The 18045-nt window shown below is 41.2% G+C and overlaps 1 protein-coding gene across 3 annotated transcripts in view; it reads left to right on the plus strand.

Annotated features, from left to right (window-relative positions):
- PIGU (phosphatidylinositol glycan anchor biosynthesis class U) overlaps positions 1–17557 on the plus strand; it is a 55578-nt gene extending 38021 nt beyond the window's left edge. For all 3 annotated transcript variants that reach the window (XM_061631625.1, XM_061631626.1, XM_061631627.1), the window contains exons 9-12: positions 4639–4782; positions 8080–8204; positions 10770–10912; positions 17053–17557. In XM_061631625.1, the coding sequence (XP_061487609.1) occupies positions 4639–4782; positions 8080–8204; positions 10770–10912; positions 17053–17166 (526 nt within the window). In that variant the 3' untranslated portion in view covers positions 17167–17557. The remainder of the gene's footprint in view (positions 1–4638; positions 4783–8079; positions 8205–10769; positions 10913–17052) is intronic.
- The last annotated feature ends 488 nt before the right edge of the window (positions 17558–18045 follow it).

Genomic DNA, 18045 nt, shown 5'->3' on the forward strand with positions numbered 1-18045 from the left:
GGCCAGTGTCTGAACACTCATCGGCCCCAGTCAAGAGGGCAAAAGTGCTAAAAGCTTTCAAGTCTTCGGTTCATTCCTTCCCAGTGCCTGACTCTCTCAACAAAATGGTGGAAGAGGAATGGGGCCATCCTCTTCAGGCACATTGTGTGACAGCATTCGCTAACAAGTTTTATTCTCTGGATCCTGACTTCATGAATTTTCTGAAGGTTCCTGCAGTGGATGGGCCCATTTCCACTCTTGTTTCCAGATCTCTCCTTCCCAAGAAAGGCAATTCTCAATTCAAAGATCCATTTGAGCGGAGACTGGACTTTTCTCTTCAAAGGATATGATGCTTCTAGCCAAGGCCCTGGGACTCTTAATATCCTCCATTCACATTGTCTCTTGGGCTCACCACCATATTCAGCCACTCCAGTGGACTCTATAGCCCTTTCAGCAGGACATCGCCAATTCCAGACACAGGAGAGTGCATTTCTCCCCTTGTCTGAGGGCGTTGTTTCGTTGGTGGATAGGGACCAAGAATCTACAGAAAGGAACTCCCTTCAGAGAACCCTAGAGGACTCTGATTACAACCGATGCCAGTCTCCTGGGATGGGGTGTCCATTGTAATTTCCTCTTTGTTCAGGGCCAGTGGACAGCTACCAAGCAACATCTCAGCATAAACTTACTGGAGTTGCGAGCAGTGCGTCTGGCTCTCCTCAACTTTCATCAAAAGCTGCATCTGACTGACGTTCTCATTCGGACCAACAATGTCAGTGTGAAAGTGCATTTAAACCATCAGGGGGTCACATGGTCCAGGGCCCTCCAGGTGGAGTTGACTCACATCTTCAATTGGGCTGAACGTCACTGTCATTCCTTGAGAGTGGAGAATCTCAGCTGCAACCTCAATATCGCAGCCGACTGGCTCAGCAGACAACAGGTTCTTTCTTGGGAGTGGAAACTACATCCCAGGGTATTGCTAGAACTGCACTGTCTATTCGGTCTCTATACAATAGATCACCTCCACTCAGAATACTCAACTTCCAAGGTTCTTCGTGCAATATCATAAACATTGTGCTGAAACAATTGATGTGTTGTCAACTCCATGGCCAAGAGTGATGCACTGTGCCTTCCCCCCAGTTTCTCTGCTGGAACACGTGATCAGGAAGATTAATCAGGAGTGTGCTTGAATTGTTCTCCTGGCTCCCTACTGGCTATGCAGGCCATGGTTTTCGGATCTACTGGCTCTGTCTACCATCGTGGCCAGACCTGCTATTGCAGGGTCCACTGTCATCTGGACCCCGAATGGCTGAGTCTGACAGCCTGGGTGTTGAGCGGAATCACTTGAGGCATTTAGAGTTTTCTAAGGACATTATAGCTACCATCTTGGCCTTGAGAAGGCCTCCCATGGTCCGTATATATCAAGCCATGTGGTCAGCCTTTGCCGCATGGTGGTTTAAATGGCAAATCCATCCCTCCAGGGCCAAAGTTAGTCACCTTTTTGATTTTCTCCATTCAGTTCTCTCAATGGGCTTGAAGCCTAACACTCTATGCGGGCAGGCTTTGGCTGTCTCATCCATTTTGTGTGCACGATCGGACCAACCTTCTCTTGGAACACACCCCTTGGTCAAATGATTCCTGAAGGGGGCTTCTCTCCTGTCATCACCTGTAGCCCATCATTTTCCCTGTTGAAGCCTTCCAAAGGTCCTCCAGGCCTTGCAGCATCCTCCCTTTGAGCCTCCCAAGTCTACATCATTATGTTTACTCTCATACAAAGTCCTGTTTCTCGTGGCAGTTACTTCGACCTGGAGGGTATCAAATCTGGCAGCTTTATCCATCACCCATCATCTCTGTGTCTTCCACAAGAACTCTCTGATGTTGCATCCAGATCCTACCTAACGTCTCTTCTGTCTTCCACTGTAATCAGGACATCGTCTTTCCCTCCTTTTTCTCTCAGCCGACTCATACCCTCGAGAAGGTCTGACACTCCCTGGATGTATGTTGAACCCTAAAGGTCTACCTGGCTAGGACCTGGGACATTCATCTTATCTGAGTCTCTGTTCGTCTCGTTTCATGCGAGGACCTTGGGGAAGAAGGTCACCAGCTCAACTCTTTCTCGTTGGCTGTGTCCTGTACCCTGGCCTATGAGTCTCTGCGGATACCGATGCCTCCCAACATCACAGCCCATTCTACAAGGTCGGCTGCCACTATGGCTGCCTTTGCAACGAACGCATCCATTGTAGATATTTGTAAGGCAGCTGTGTGGTCCACACCAACTTCCTTTGTTAGACACTATAAAGTAGATTGTTATGCCTCGGCAGATGCCTCATTGGGTACGCGAGTTCTACAGCAGATATTGTCTTCCTCTTAGGCAGGCTGGGCCCACCCTACTGGGAGTGCTTTATTACATTCCACCTGATGGTTTGCTACCAGGGGAAAACGGACCGTTGGTCTCACCTGAAAGATGGTTCGCCCAGCTATCATACCATCAGGGCCCTACTTGTTGAAGGGGGTGCTGCCTAGCTCTTCTGGAGATAGTTTTCGCGATTGTTTAATAACTCTTCCACTTGCTCAGTTCAATACAGCTCATTGTACATTATGTTACATTTACTGCTTGAGTTACAGTACTGCTAAGGCTGTACTTACTGTTCTTACTGTTATTTACTGTTTGGAGTCAAGACATGTATTACTATATTTGCCGCTCCTTATATTATTGTCTGGCGGAGAGTGTTTTGTCTGAAGAGAGATGTCCGGATCCAGTCTACAGTTCATCCGGAATGGAATGGGGTCAATCCAGAAGGAGCAGCCAAAGACTTGACTCTTATGCATTCCTGCCTTTGGACACTAGGTGGCGCTGCTACCCACCTGATGGTATGATACCTGGGAAAATTTCAGGTGAGACCAATGGTCCGATCCATTGCATTAAATATCCATATAGATTTTTAGTTGTATTTTTATTGCTCCTTTTATTTCTTATTGTGTGTTATTCTATTACAATTTGAATTCTATGGGTTATCTTATATAAGAAATAAAAGAAGCCGTAAAAATACAATAAAAATCATAGCATCCACTACTATAATTGCTACAAGAGGCTGAAAAATAATTAAGTGGTCTGCTGAGATCCTCAGCAATTTGCAAGTGTTGCATGGGGGGGGGAAGTGTGGGAACCGCTGCTTTAGTTCTAAATCTGTGCTAAATCTGGTTAGTGGATCTTGGTGATTTAGCAAAAAAATTAATAAAAAAATCCTAGATCCTACAACTTGAAGTTTGCCCATTCCTTTTCTATTTTGTCTCTCTGCCCGCAAATAAGTTTTGAATTCTGTTGCGTCCCTTCTTCAGATATTTGGAGTCACAGTGACCTAATTGTTGTGCTCATGCTGATTGCCTTTCTGAGCATTTTCTAAGGTCTGCATCAGTATTATACAAAAACAAGACCATGGTCATCTTGTCTTTTGGGATGTTGCTGTCAGCTGCAGTAAATAAACTGAAAATGCCTTTAAAACTCAAATCCCTGTGGCCGCTCCTTGGATGCTAGTTTTACCTTGCTAAGCTTCTAAAATTTGGTCAAATTGTAACTAAGCTCTTTCTACCTGCCATTTAAAATATTATGAGTGCCAAATATGCTAGAAGAAGCTCCACAGCCCCCACCAGTATTTTAACTTGAAATGTTAGAAATGCAAAGTATGAACGTGGAACCAAATAAATGTTTGGCCCAAAATGCAGGGTTTTGTTTCTTGATGGTTTTTAAGGTTAGCTTTTGACCACTTTGTTTGATCTATCTATTGTGGTCATTGCTTACCTATCACAAGACAATGGTCTTCCTTGAATTGGCTGTTATGACCAATAGGTGTCACTATTTTTCCACAAAAATAAAATTTGCAATTGAAATTTAATTCTAAATGCTGTGGTGAAACAGTTGAAAGAAGAATTAGCTTAGGGGAAGGGACATAGTTTATTTAAACATCTATGGACTGCTTTTCAGACAAAATATTTCCTAAAGCAGTTTACAAAAATATACACAAATTAATAAACCATAATGCAATTTCAAAATGGGATGAAGAACAGACACAACATTTTATACAGATCAAAGTACTGCTAAAATCAGAATGAACTTACATGAGTATTACCAAAACCTAGACACGGATGCAGACTAGCTGCTAAAAGCAGGCGTTTAAAAAAGGTCTTTAGGGGGTGTTTAAAGATGCTAAAGGATGAAGCATGACTAACTTCACATAGAATTGAGTTCTTCAACTCTGGAGCCATTGTTGAGAAGGCCCTGTTCCATGTGCACACCAACTTTTGTAGGTGGTCACCTAAACAGGGCCTCTGAAGCAGGTTTTAAGGCTGGGACAGGTCATCTTTTAAGTATAATCTGGTTCTCAAGCCATTCAGGACTTCAAATGTCATCACCAGCACTTTCAGATATGCACTGGTACACCTAGAATATAGGTAATATGCCCCAGCCAGTAGCTGGATGATTGTATTTTGTACCAGTTGAAGTTTCTGAACCATCTTTCAAGGTAGCCCATGTGGAGTGCAATGTATAAGTTAACTTATTTTTTTTACTATATGTTCTCTGTCAATGGTTTGTGAATCTTCTGTTATATATGCGTTGTATATAGAGATCACTCTATAACTGTGATATTGTGCTGTCCATTCCAGCCTTTCTGTTCCAGACCTGACGCCCAACATTGGCCTCTTCTGGTACTTCTTTGCCGAAATGTTTGAGCACTTCAGCCTCTTTTTTGTGTGCGTCTTTCAGATCAACGTCTTCTTTTACACTATTCCCTTGTCAGTAAAACTAAAGTAAGTAGACTCTCTTATTCTTCCTTTGCTTCTGGGAACCAGCTGCCTATCTGCTTGCTGCTGCTGTTGCTGCTTTAGTTTCTCTGGCTGGGAGTGTTAATTTTTAATATTGCTGAAAAAAGCCTTTGCTGTGCACGGGAATGAAAAACCATCACCAGAAGTAGTCCATGTTCTCCTTTGTAGGGGTGAATGGGTTCTCATTGCTTACTTTAGCTTGTCTGATCCTTGCTGAACATAACTCTTACTTTTTAAACTGAGGCCTAATTTAAACATAACTAGATATGTAAGAAAAACCTGTGCAGTGTTCTGCATAGCTGGCTTCATATTTCAACCAGATCTTCTCATCTGCTATCCATGGTGGTCACTTGGATCATGGCATGCTTACCCTGGCAAGGCAAGGCAATTTAAATGATATCCTAGCCACACAGAGCCAACACAGGTGAGTTTTTCTTACCTGCCTGGTGTCACACTTAAATTGAGCTTTATTTGTGGAACAATAGGAATTCTGTATCCCTTTTCTTACAGCAAATGTATTCAGTGTTGAATTTGATTAAGTCAGAATTTAACATCAGAATATCTCCTGAGGAATAAAGGTCTTATTAGGGTTGATAGTGCTGTGTAGTTCAAAATATGACTGCCTTCAGATGGTAAAGTCAAATTAAACAATATTTTGCAATATTTATTCTCATTACAATTTGCAATATTTTATTAGTGACTGGGGTTATAGAGAACAAAAAATAAATAAATAAGTATGGACCAGGTTACCATAAAAGTACAGACAGACTGTTGCATCACTGAACATTATTTTTACTGTTATTTAGTTAGGTATTTGTACGCTGCCTCTCAGGTCTACACTGCCCTCGCAAGGTGGTGGTTTACACTGAAAAACAAATTAAAGAATAAAATGCAACTTTCACAATAACAATTCAGTCTAAAAACCGGGTATGAAAATGGCAGCAGTTATACTGCACTTAAAAGCCTGGACTATTCAGAGTTGCTCAATGTCTGAATGTGCCACTTTCTCAACCCATTTCATATAGATTAGGAAGTAGCTTCCTGACAAAATAAGCAAGCTAGACTCTGAGATGCCACTATACTGCAGTGTTGCTGTTTATTGTCTGTCTTGAAGTATATGGCTACTCTTCTGGAATTCTTTTTGAATTGTATCATATCTGAATATGAAAGCTATAGGAACAAACTTGAGAAATCAATATACATACATAGTTGTGCAGATCACAAAAAAACTCAGTGTGATATAGTGATGGAAATTTGGACTTTTACTGGGAAGACCTGGGTGAAAATCTCCCCTCAACCATGAAGGTAACTGGGTGGCCTTGTTACCCAAACCTCACAGGGTTGTTTTGAGGATAAAATGCAGCAAGGCCTAGGAAATACATGGGAGCCTGGAATCTTCCAGCATGTTCCCTTCCCTATTGGCCTATTAAGATGCAGTTTTAGAAGATCCATTTTGCCATTCTTCTCAGTTGGAGTCATGCCACACTATCCATTCCATATGCTTGGAAAGCTAAGAATAGCATGGAAGGGACTCATGTGACCCTGTGCTGTCCCTGCGGTGGAATACCACCTTAATATCTTTCAGTTTGAAGGTATCATCCTACATTTTTTTCATGCCACATTTTCACCTCTCAGCCTGAGGTGAACAGTATGTAATCAGCCTGACCTTGCCAGGATATTTCAAACAGGGTTGTTTTCACCTCCAACCTCTTCCTCTTTTCAATTGTAACCCTAATTAGGCTCTGTGTCATATGAAGTTATGTTAAAAGGGGATGTGGCTGCTTATTCAGATTGTAGGCATCATCTTTGCCCTGTCACAATCAGAGGTCAGCCATGCTTCAGCCTACACTTTGCACAAGGACTCCTGCTGTAGTGTGTAGTGGATAGAGAGCTGGACCTGGGCCATGAATCTCAGTGGGCAACCTTGGGCAAATCTCTCAGCCTAGCCTGTAAGATTGAATTAGGGCAGCCACATGTACACCTCTCCTGAATTCCTTCCTGTAAAGGTGTATTTATTCATTTATTATATGTATATCCCATCTTTCCTCCAAGGAGCTCAAGGTGGCATGCATGGTTTCTCCCCCTTCCCATTTTATTCTCACCACAGCCCTATGAGGTAGGTGAAGCTGAGGGACAATGACTGGCCCAAGGTCACCAAGTGAGCTTCATGGCTGAGTGCAGATTTGAACACTGGTTTCCCAGATCCTAGTCCAACACTCGTAACTACTGCACTTAACTGGCATAGACATTAGAGCTTCCTGTATTGGAGGGATAGAGTGTCCTTTTCCCAAATGGTATTGCTAGACTCTTAAGTTGTGGTGTAGGTCTTTCTAACCTGCCATCCCAGGAACCCATGTACTCTGCTGCTTGCTGTGGTTGTCTACACCCAGTTCTAGCCACCAGGTTTCCATGTGATACTCAACCTGTATACATGGTGTGTCCATGTGTGGTAATCTAAAAGAAATATGGTGACTGTGGCTGCAGTACAAGCAACAGAGAAAGGTGTGATGACAATAAGGCGCTTAGAGCGGGAGTGTATATCGCAGGAAAGACTATACTATGCCTGAATGCTGGGAGAAGGAGGGGAAAGGATTGTGTATTTGAATTACTCCTGTGTGTATTGGGGGAGGGCTTTCCACAGGCAAAGGATTTTGACATGGGGAATTTTGATGTGGGGAAAATCAAAACATTTGATTTTCACCCCAGTGCAAAATGGTACAGTCCTTGTCTAAAGGTTTTAATTTTGCTCTTAGAAGGCCAATTGGTTACCCAGGATGTGACCCATGGGCTTTCAACACTAATATTTCTCTAGAAATTGGGCTTTCTGCTACAAGCAACAAACCAGTATGTGACCTGGAGGGGTGCTTTGTTTTCAGTAAAGGCTGCTAAATTCAGGGAAACGTTTTTGGATTCAATTTCTATAAATTGTCGTGGAGATATGAAAGAATGATAATACTAAATGCATCCTGACATAATCTCCTAATGTCACCTCCATGCATATATTCCTTTTTCAGTAATGTTTATTTGTCTTATAAGCAAAGGCCTGTTTATCTCAGGGATGTGTATATATTTTATGTATTTTAGTTGTGACTATTGTACTTTTAATGAAAGTTTGGGTAACCTGTTTTATTTTGCCCTGGTCTACAGACTAACACAATAAATGCTATTCTATTCACTGATATTTCTCAAGAAGGTATTCAGAATGATAGAATGTCAGCCTCTGCCACTCCTGCAGCTCTGTGTCCTCCAGTTATTTTATAGTCTTTTCTTTTTCTTTTCTAGGGAGCACCCCATCTTCTTCATGTTTGTTCAGCTTGCCATCATTTCCATCTTTAAGTCATACCCAACTGTGGGAGACATTGCCCTCTACATGGCCTTCCTTCCACTCTGGAGCCACCTATACCCATGTAAGTTCTTCACAATTATCCTTTTCACTCTGCCAGTCCTAATCCAGCAATTTTCAATCCACAACAGCTTTCTGGGTTTTAGTTCTGTTGCAAGGTCCTTCTTTACATTCCCATGATAGAAAGTGTCAAAGAAACTTACTGAGTAAAGTTCTTGCCATGAAAATGAAACCAAGAAAACTGGCAAATTCTTTGCAGGCTACCAGATTATCTATATGCTAAGTTCGTTAAAAGTCTTTGGGTCCTAGGCATTTTGTGGGACTCTGTATTTGGGAGCTCCCAGAATGGAAGGTAGCACTCATTTTGATCCCAATAACTTTAGATTTCTCAGTATGCTTGATTAAAAGCAGATTGTAGAATCATAGAATAGTAAAGTTGGAAGGGGCCCATAAGGCCATTGATTCCAGCCCCCTGCTCAATACAGGAATCCAAATTAAAGCATTCCTGACAGGTGGCTGTCCAGCTGCCTCTTGAATGCCTCCAGTGTTGGAGAGCCCACCACCTCCCTAGGTAATTGGTTCCATTGTCATACAGCTCTAACAGTTAGGAAGTTTTTCCTGATGTTCAGCTGAAATCTGGCTTCCTGCAACTTGAGCCCATTATTCCATGTCATGCACTCTGGGACGATCAAGAAGAGATTCTGGCCCTCCTGTGTGTGGCAACCTTTCAAGTACTTTAAGAGTGGTATCAGTCTTCTCTTCTGAAGGCTAATCATGCCCATTCTTTCAATCTTTCTTCATAGCGCTTTGTTTCTAGTCCATTTTGTTTCCAGCCCCTGATCATCTTTGTTCCCTCCTCTGAACCTGTTGCAGTTTGTCTGCACCCTTCTTAAAGTGCAGTGCCCAGAATTAGACTCAGTATTCAAGATGAGGCCTAACCAGTGTCGAATACAGGGGAACTAATATTTTACGCAATTGGGAAACTATACTTCTGTTAATGTAGCCTAAAATAGCACTTGCCTTTTTTTGCAACCACATCACACAGTTGGCTCATACTCAGCTCATACTCAACAATAATTCCAAGATCATTCTCACATGTAGTATTACTGTGCCAAGCATCCCCAATTTTATAACTCTGCATTTAGCTTCTTTTTCCTAGGTGTAGAACTTTGTACTTATCCCTATTGAATTTCATTCTGTTGTTGTCAGCCCAATGCTCCAGCCTATCAAGATCCCTTTGAATTTTGTTTCTGTCCTCCAGGGTATTAACTATCCCTCCCAATTTTGTATCATGTGCAGATTTGATAAGTGTTCCCTGCACTTCCTCATCCAAGTCATGTGATATGGCAAACAGTTGTTCATTTCATTATACACTGGAAGTGTAATGGTCACACTGCCAACTAATTGGGCAAATTTCTCATATGCTCAGAGAAATGGCGAAAGAAGTGTGAGGAACACTTGATGTCTTACCACGGAGAACATCTGTGAATTCCATTCCACACCTTACAGCAGAGGTGCATAAAGAAAAGGCATGAGCTGCCCTGGCCTCTTTCACTGTTTTGTTGAATACATGAATGAGATCTTCAGTTAGAAATGGAATCTAGAACAAACAACCCATATCACAAAGAAAAGTTTCTTATGAGTTTAGAAAACTGTGTTGTATGTTTTTGTCCACCTCAGAAAAGTCAGTGTGTAAAACTGCCTTGTTGGAAAGTGAGCATAACGCAGTGTTAAAATGACTACACACTGATCCAGTCAAAGTTCCAAGTCCTGTAGATTTCAATAGGAGAAAACTAAGTGCATGCTTAACTTTCTCAGTGAAATCAATGGGATTTTAAAAAATGCTTAGTTTGCTTGGGGGCAGCTTTTGTAATTGGAATTAGCCAGCTGTGGCTGACTATGCTTTGGATTATGTTAGCCTGTTTCATTTTAGTTCACTTTTGAGTTCATCCTGGGTATGCAAGGATTTTGGGTAGGACCAGGTGTCTTGAAATCTAGTAATTAGTTTCATTAGATAGCAAAACCAATAAAAAGGTGTTAACATTTTTATATTTACTTGTTTTACTTTAAAATGTTTAAACTGGTTTTGTCTGTGAATTGTGTCCGAAATATTTTTGTTAAAAAGTGGTATATCAATCCTGGAAATAAGTAAATAAATGTATATGCTTCACCAGCAACCAGTAATTGTTATGTGAGTAGTCATCTGCAAGCATGACTAGCGTGGCCTAAAAAGGAAAACAGAAAATACCCTGCATAAGCTACACAAAATGTTTCTTTATAGCTTAGAACAGGAAAATTTCGTTCCAAATTTAGTTTCCCATTCAGGCCCTATCCTTATTTATCTACCAGTGTTATTGCTTATGCTGTTTGTATTTTGCACCTGCTTAAATCAACGAAGTGGAAGTGGTGGCTATAAAGTTGGGAAATGTGTGCAGAATAAACCTGTCAAAGCTTTCATCTCTCACATGAATTACAGTTAATTATTGATTCTAACCAGAGGGATTTCTATAGCAGCTGTCTCTGGAACCACCCTCTAAATTAGTATCTGCCACCCCATTGTAGCTAATATGGTATAACGCCAAGGACTCATTAGTATATCAGTTAATGACGCCTCTGCTTTTTGTTTCAGTCCTCCGGAATGTCTTCATCCTTTCCTGTGTACTCATTGTCTGCTCCCTGCTCTTCCCGGTTTTGTGGCATCTCTGGATTTATGCAGGAAGTGCCAACTCCAATTTTTATTACGCCATCACTTTGACATTCAACATAGGACAGGTTAGTAAAATGAGGTGGTGGGTGAGGGTTAGGTAGCCTTCTTACCTTCCTTGTGACTTGAGCACAGAGCCGTATGTGTTCTGTGATGCAAAAAGAAAAAGAGTAATAAATTTGGTTCTGGGCACAGAAATCAACATCATAGGAATCTCAGATTTCTGTCTACAAAAATAGACTGGAAAGTGTTTGTGGGCATGTGCAATATCTGCTGAAATCTCCAGAGTCTGAAGGGGTAAGTAAGATTTTCATAGCTAAGGTGCCCCATATGGATCGTTGCCCTTTCCATGAGTCAGAGCTTAGTGGAAGAGCATCTGCCTTGCTTGCAGAAAGTCCCAGATTTTGTCCTTGGCATCTTCAGCTTGGGCTAGGACTGCCTGAAATCCTGAGCGCTACTGCCAGTGTAAGATTTGACAGTACTGAGCTAGATGGATCAGTGGTACACTTCCTATGTAATGACTAATAATAATAATAATATAGTCAAGTATGCTTAGTTTGCACAACTTATTCAGGTTACAGACTCTAGCTTCTCTTGATACAGACTTTTTATGATTAGTGCAGATGGCCCTGCCTGAATAGTATCCCTCTTGGAAGAGGAATGTGACAAAATGTGTGCATGTTGTGCATTTTATCTTGGATCGCATGTCTCTCTTTTGGTCCCAAATGCAAATGGCAAAAGATTTGCTTGGAGAACAAAAAACCACAGGATCTTGTTATCTGAATACTATTCTTGTAAATACGGATTTGGAGCTGCTTTAACAAAGCAGCAGCTTTCTCTTGTTATAGATGGATTTTCCTATCTGCCTTTCTAGCTTCCTAGACCCATCTGCTCTTATCTGGCTCACTGCATTTCAGTGTGCAGCCCATAGTGCTCCACTATTTCTAAATGGTGGATCGTCAAGAATGGGAAGTGGCACTGCAGCAGTCTTGCAATTGCTGCAAATCTCTTTAGCGGCATAGCTCATTGTTTTGGGGTGTGCTGTATCATAGGATCAGAATTTCCTTTGCGTTAAGTAGATTGTACCATGAACCAGTAGGGAGCTGGGAATTACAGATGTGACACTGAGCCTGATATGCATCCCTGTTGTGTGTAAGCTAATGCCAAAGAGGTGTCAGATAGTCTTCTTTTGTTCCCATTACACTCAGTACTTCAATATAATAATCCACTTAACTTCAGTGGAAAGTTTGGCTTCTAGACTAGGTCTCCTGTGCATAGCTATTCCATCTGTCTTCTTTAATTGTAGATTTCATCATACGAAGCAACAGCTCTCTCCAAATTTCATCTTCGCATCTATTTCTGTCTTGTAGCAACAGCAATTACCTCTCCTTGTTGCTGATCTCATTAGTTTCAAGATAATTTCTTGCAAAACAGTTTGGTTGTGTTTTCTCCTGAAAAGAACTGAATGCTGTTTTTATTTTATTTTATTTATAAAAATATTTGTATACCACTATATCATTTTAAAAAATCAAAGCAATGTACAACAACCATTTGTACAATAAAAGCCATGCAAACATTATACAGCCACGATAGTGGCTGTATATTATAGCCAGCGTGGATTTTTCACATTCCGCAATGTTAAATTGAAAATACTCCCCATGCCATTCTGATGCTTCCCATAAACTCATTTAAAAACAAAACCTTACAAATCTTATAGTCCTGAACTCAGAAACAATTGCTTAACAACCCTCTCAATTTTCATGGCGATACACAAAACAGTCAGAGAGAATCGAGAGTTCAAAGTGTATAGAGAAAAAAACCCCACAGCCCTTTTGGACTTTTTTCTGTCAGAGTTCTCATAATCTGTTGAAATTCATTAAAAATCAACCATGTTCACAGAGTACTTGTAATCCTGTTCATGACCTTGCCCCACACTCTGACATTCACCTTCTGCAATTTAAAAGTTAAAAAAAAAAAGCCTGGCTGATTAATTAATTTAAGAAATTTAACATTGAACTCAATGATAGTGTCAGGCATGCTCAGTAAGAACCAACTGTCAGTGTTCTAAAAGCCAGACTCACAGCTGCTGGGCTTGCCTAATCAGGGGGCCACACCCACACTAGACTTTTATTTCACTTGAGACAGTCATTCCCCCAAAGAATATGCTCAGAGGCACATGTTACCAAATTCTTCCAAGCTACACAGCAAGTGGATTGGACTGTGAAAGACCAACCCAAATGGTGTTTGCATTTTGACTAATTTGTAGGGCAGTACAATATCTCAGAGAGGAGTTCAGGTCTCCTGCTCCCCTGGTGCATTCACTATAGCTGCCCAATTTCCCTGCTTTTTAAAGTTTGATAGAAATATCTGTGGGCTATAGGTATGTTCTTAAACCACAAGGTTTTTTGCCTATTAGTGAATTTAAAATCAGCTATCATCAACTAATTGTGTTTAAAAAGGACACAATTGCTTTGCCTCTGAGTTTGGGAAGTTTTATATCAAAAAGGGAGGCATGCTTTGAGGTGAAGTGGGCCATTTGCACTGAGCATTTTTGGGCTTGTTTAGAAAAAAATCTGTTATGTTAAAGAAATTAGAAAAGGAATTGCTATGAGTGTTCTGTACAAATGTGAAAAGATAGTTACAAATATATCACTTTGAGTAACCTCCATGGAAGACAATAGGTCCTGAGGCACTTATGCAAATTGAACCTTTAAATATGTGGATTACTTAGTGAAACAGTCATTTCCTATAGTCCATATCCGAAATATAAATACATGGATAGTTCTATGGATCAACCTGATGGCATGTTAATTAAATTTAAATGACCTGCATATCATGTGCATGAACCTTATCCATGCCAATATTTGTGCATATGTGGAACTTATTATATGATATCTCTTACTCTAGAATTACTAACTTGAAAAGACAAAAATAAATACATTCCCCTTTCCCTAATCTTCCAAAGAAAAAGGCTTAGACATAGCAAGATTTGCAAAGCGTAATGAGTGTAGGGTTTGTTTGCTCACTTTTCATTTGCTTTTTGATGTTTTTGATTTTAGCATTTATTATCTTTGTAACTGATTTGTTGGTCTCTAGTGATTTTCACTTTGGAGTCCCTGGGTTTGAATCCTAGATAGCGCCTTACATTGGGTGAAAGAGGTACTACACTTCTAGAATTTGGGAAAGGGCTGTAGAGCACAAACTTCGCATGCAAAAGGTCCCATGCTCAATCTCTGGCACCTCCAGCTGGGTTGCAAAAGCCTTCTGCCTGGAACCCCAGAGAGCATGTTGCCAGTCACAGGAGATGATACTGAGCTAGATGGCCTAGTGGTCTACATGGTATAAGGCAGCTCCCCATGATCGTTATAAGGAAGGTTAGTAGCTTCCTTTACAGTTTTAAAGTAGAAACACTCTGATGGCCAAAACGAGCCTACAGGATGGACAGAAGTATTTGGGGAGCTGCATATTCCTAGATCTTACCTCAAGAACTACAGGTTGTTCTTGCCACTGTTCTTCACCAGCAGCCCAGCCTGATCCTATGCCTGTTTCTCAGTTCAGTGGGGGCATATTCCAAGGAAAGTGTACATTACAGTACATTTCAGCCTAAGTTGCAGTTCTTCACTCTGTCCAGTACTTCTGAGGAATTAGAAATGATGTTTACAAAGTAGAATATATTGGCACTGGCCTGTACAAATTCACAGTAGAGAAATATTGTGACAACAGCAAAGCTGTATGAAATTTCATGCTTTTTATGCATCTGGCTGAGGGGGATAACACTCATCTGCCAGGTAACAGCAGTCAAGAAAGAGCACATCTGTGTCTATGCTTTGTCCAAGTCCACAAGACATGTAGCGCTGCTTGCTTATTGCTCAGTTTAGGTAGCTGCACATTTTCCCTTTTTTTATCTTTTCATGGTATCACATGTTGCCCACTAGGTAGAAAACCTGTTGTGTTGCAATGTCAGCAGAAGAATCTTTGTAGGGTAGACTTCCTTATTGTTGCTTGCATCGGCACTGCGTGACCAGGGGAAAACTAGAACCAAAGCAGACCACTTTGTTTCTTTGATCTCACATCTGTACTCTGTGGAGGAGAAATTTCAGTCAGAACTGGCTATACCTTGTGGAAGAGGGGGTGACCAAACCCCCTCAAATGAACAGGTTTGATTCATCTAAAGTATGACAGTAATAGAAAACCAGTTTGTGTCTAGTTCTCCAAACAGCAGATGTGGTGGTAAACTTGTGTCTTGATGGTGCCACTTCAGAATGTCAATGGGGGTTTACATGCTGTAATGCTCCGCTGGGAGATTACATGAAGAACTACAGGACAGGCAGAAGGGTAGCCTGGAAGCTTTTCTCCTTAACATGCTAATGGTTTATGTATACAGGTTTTTATTTCATTGTTTTGGTTGAAGGAGCATTTGATTTTTGTGAGTCTTCAGCTGCAGTCCAGAGTAATACAGTCCATACTGGTTTACTATCTCATCTGCTATTTATGTGAACTAGGCCAAAGTGTAAGTTTGTGAATTCGGAAAGTTGAGTTCAAATTCCCATTCAGAGTCACTCCATACTATATGTGGCACTGTTTGACTGGCATCCCCTTTATTTGTTTCTCTTTATGTATAAAAATATTTACATACCTCCCTCTCATAAAATCTCACCGATGCAAACACATTAAAAACATTAAAAGCAATATGGAACAATCATTTCCTGGCTACTTTAGCTCTCTGATACATGTCCACTACTTGTCCCTCAAGTGTTTGCGAATGCACTTTTCCTCTTGTATCTTTTGAGTTTAATCATGGAAGGTCTGTGGTACTGCATATCATATAAGTATGAAGTGACTCTGAGATGGATTTCTTTAGGTCAGGGATGGGGAATCTCTGACCCTATAGATGGCCCAACTTCCATCAGCCCCAGCTAGCATAGCTTATGGTGAGGGATGATGGCATTTGTAGTCCAAAAACATCTAGAGCAGCGTTTCCCAACCTTTGGGTCCCCAGATGGTGCTGGACTGCAGTTCCCATAATTTCTGGCCATTGGCCATGTTGGTTGAGGCTAATGGGAGTTGTTGTTCAGCAACATCTGGAGACCCAAACGTTGGGAAAGGCTGCTCTAGAGGGTTGCAGATTCCACACTCCTGGCCTATTTTTATGTTTAAAAATGTATCTTAAAAATTGTAAACTCTTTAGGTCCTTTGACTTCTTTTCTGCAATCAGATGGGTACCTTCATTCTCCTTCATTCACAGTGACAAGTGTGCCATCCTTTTGAACATTAATTATAAGCGGAAGAATTGTGTCAAAATGCAAAGTTCTAGGGCTCAAATGCAACACACTGGAAGCCATTAAAACATTTCCTGCACTGTTGGAAAAATATACGGTGCCTATATTCTACATGCACATAAATGAGGGCATGCAGTGATGTTTCCTGTTCAGCCTTCAGGCATCTTTTCCTGGGTGTGCACAGTAGCTGCCAATTGCAGCAGAAAGGGTTAGTGAATAGGTGCTGGGAAAAGCAATCACTGTATATGTCGACTGAATACATATGTGCTCTGTATTAGACCCTGCAGTCTTGCAAATGGAGATGTGACAATATTTTTATTACCCCCTCCACACTTTGATTTGTGTCAGATTTCTCAATGATTTCTAAAAAGAAAATACATTCAGGAAGCATTATATGCCTGTTCATGGTGCTTCTGAAAACATTAACCTTCCTAGGAAACCAGGACATCTAATAGCTTGTAGGTCAGGGTTTGCTAACCTTTTTTGGGCTGAGGGCCACGTTGATGGTCAGTCACAACTCTGAGGGCCCCTATAGTAGCCCCTTTATGGACTGAGCATTTCAGGATAAATTGTATAATAATATAATGTAACATGCCTTTTTTCTTGCTGCTACAACACATTAACTTGGCTATTCTCAGCTTTATCACAGTTTATTGATATTGTTTTTGTGGTTTAAAAGCCTTACTGATCTGCATGTTGTTTTGTGGCAGTTGAGTAAATAGAAAACAAACTTTTGACAATGTCTGTTAATACTTAATGGATGAATTGCCTTCAAGTCGATTCCGACTTATGGTGACCCTATGAATAAGGTTTTCATGGTAATCATATGCTAAAAAGTACATGTGAGCAGTCTCTCTTGGTCTGCAAATGTAGCCATTTTGTTGAATCAGGTGTCAATCTTGCTTGTTTGTCTCTTTTCTCTTCTGCAGATCTTATTCATCTCTGACTATTTCTATGCCTTCCTGCAGAGGGAGTACTACCTCACTCATGGAATCTACCTAATTAGAAAAGACAGGACAGACCCCATGCTGGTTCTCAAATAAAGCTGGCATCTGCTGCAGCTCTGGTCAGAACAGACTTCTATGAGAAACAGACAACATTTGGGGTGGGTGGGGAATCTGCAGTTTGGAAATAACCAATTTAGTGCTGGTACAGAGTTGGATGCAAAGAGCTTGCAGACAGGTTGAGAAGTCTGCCTGTGCGACCCACAGCCCCATCTGAACCTTCTTCCTCCAACCATGTCATCACTGTGAATACCGGCCATCAGTTCTGGGGCTGAATCATCAGGACTTGGTGAAATGCCTTTGGACTGATTCCAAGGTGGACAGTGACAAGACCATGGGTGGTGGTGATTATAATTTCTGGGGAAACTGCTGGGAATTTTCTGTTACAGGAAAGGAATAACTTCGATAAGCATTTATTTGGTTTCTCTTGCCACTCTGCTTCCATTGCTTGAGTTGGCAGCTCACATGCCAGATGTACAAGGGATCCTTGTGCCCTTGGAAAGAATGGGCAACTACTCTTTGGCAGTTTTTCTCCTTGCACTGACGCTTCAAATTGGGAGACCCAAAACATTATGTGTACAGTTTTTGTGCTTGAGACAAATGGTCAGTGGTCAAGTCAGGGTGGAGCTGCTGACAGAATCACCCTAGGAGACATGGAGAGTTAAGTTCTGTGGTTTGTATCCAAGAATTCAGAGGATGCATGGAGGAATCACCAGGTGGATCAAACTTGCAAGGGGTAACACTATGGATATGCAATTGAGTCATTTGCTTGTGATGTTAGAGAAGAGAAATGACAGTGAGAGTGATGGAGAACCCGAAGGAAATGCATATTGACCAGAGAGGTTATGGTTGGACTACGAACTTTTAAGATTCATAGGAAATTTCTTTCTTCAACCCCCCCATCTTCTGCTCCTTTGT

The sequence above is a fragment of the Rhineura floridana genome, chromosome 6 (genome assembly GCF_030035675.1).
Source record: "Rhineura floridana isolate rRhiFlo1 chromosome 6, rRhiFlo1.hap2, whole genome shotgun sequence".
In the NCBI taxonomy this organism is placed as follows: domain Eukaryota; kingdom Metazoa; phylum Chordata; class Lepidosauria; order Squamata; family Rhineuridae; genus Rhineura; species Rhineura floridana.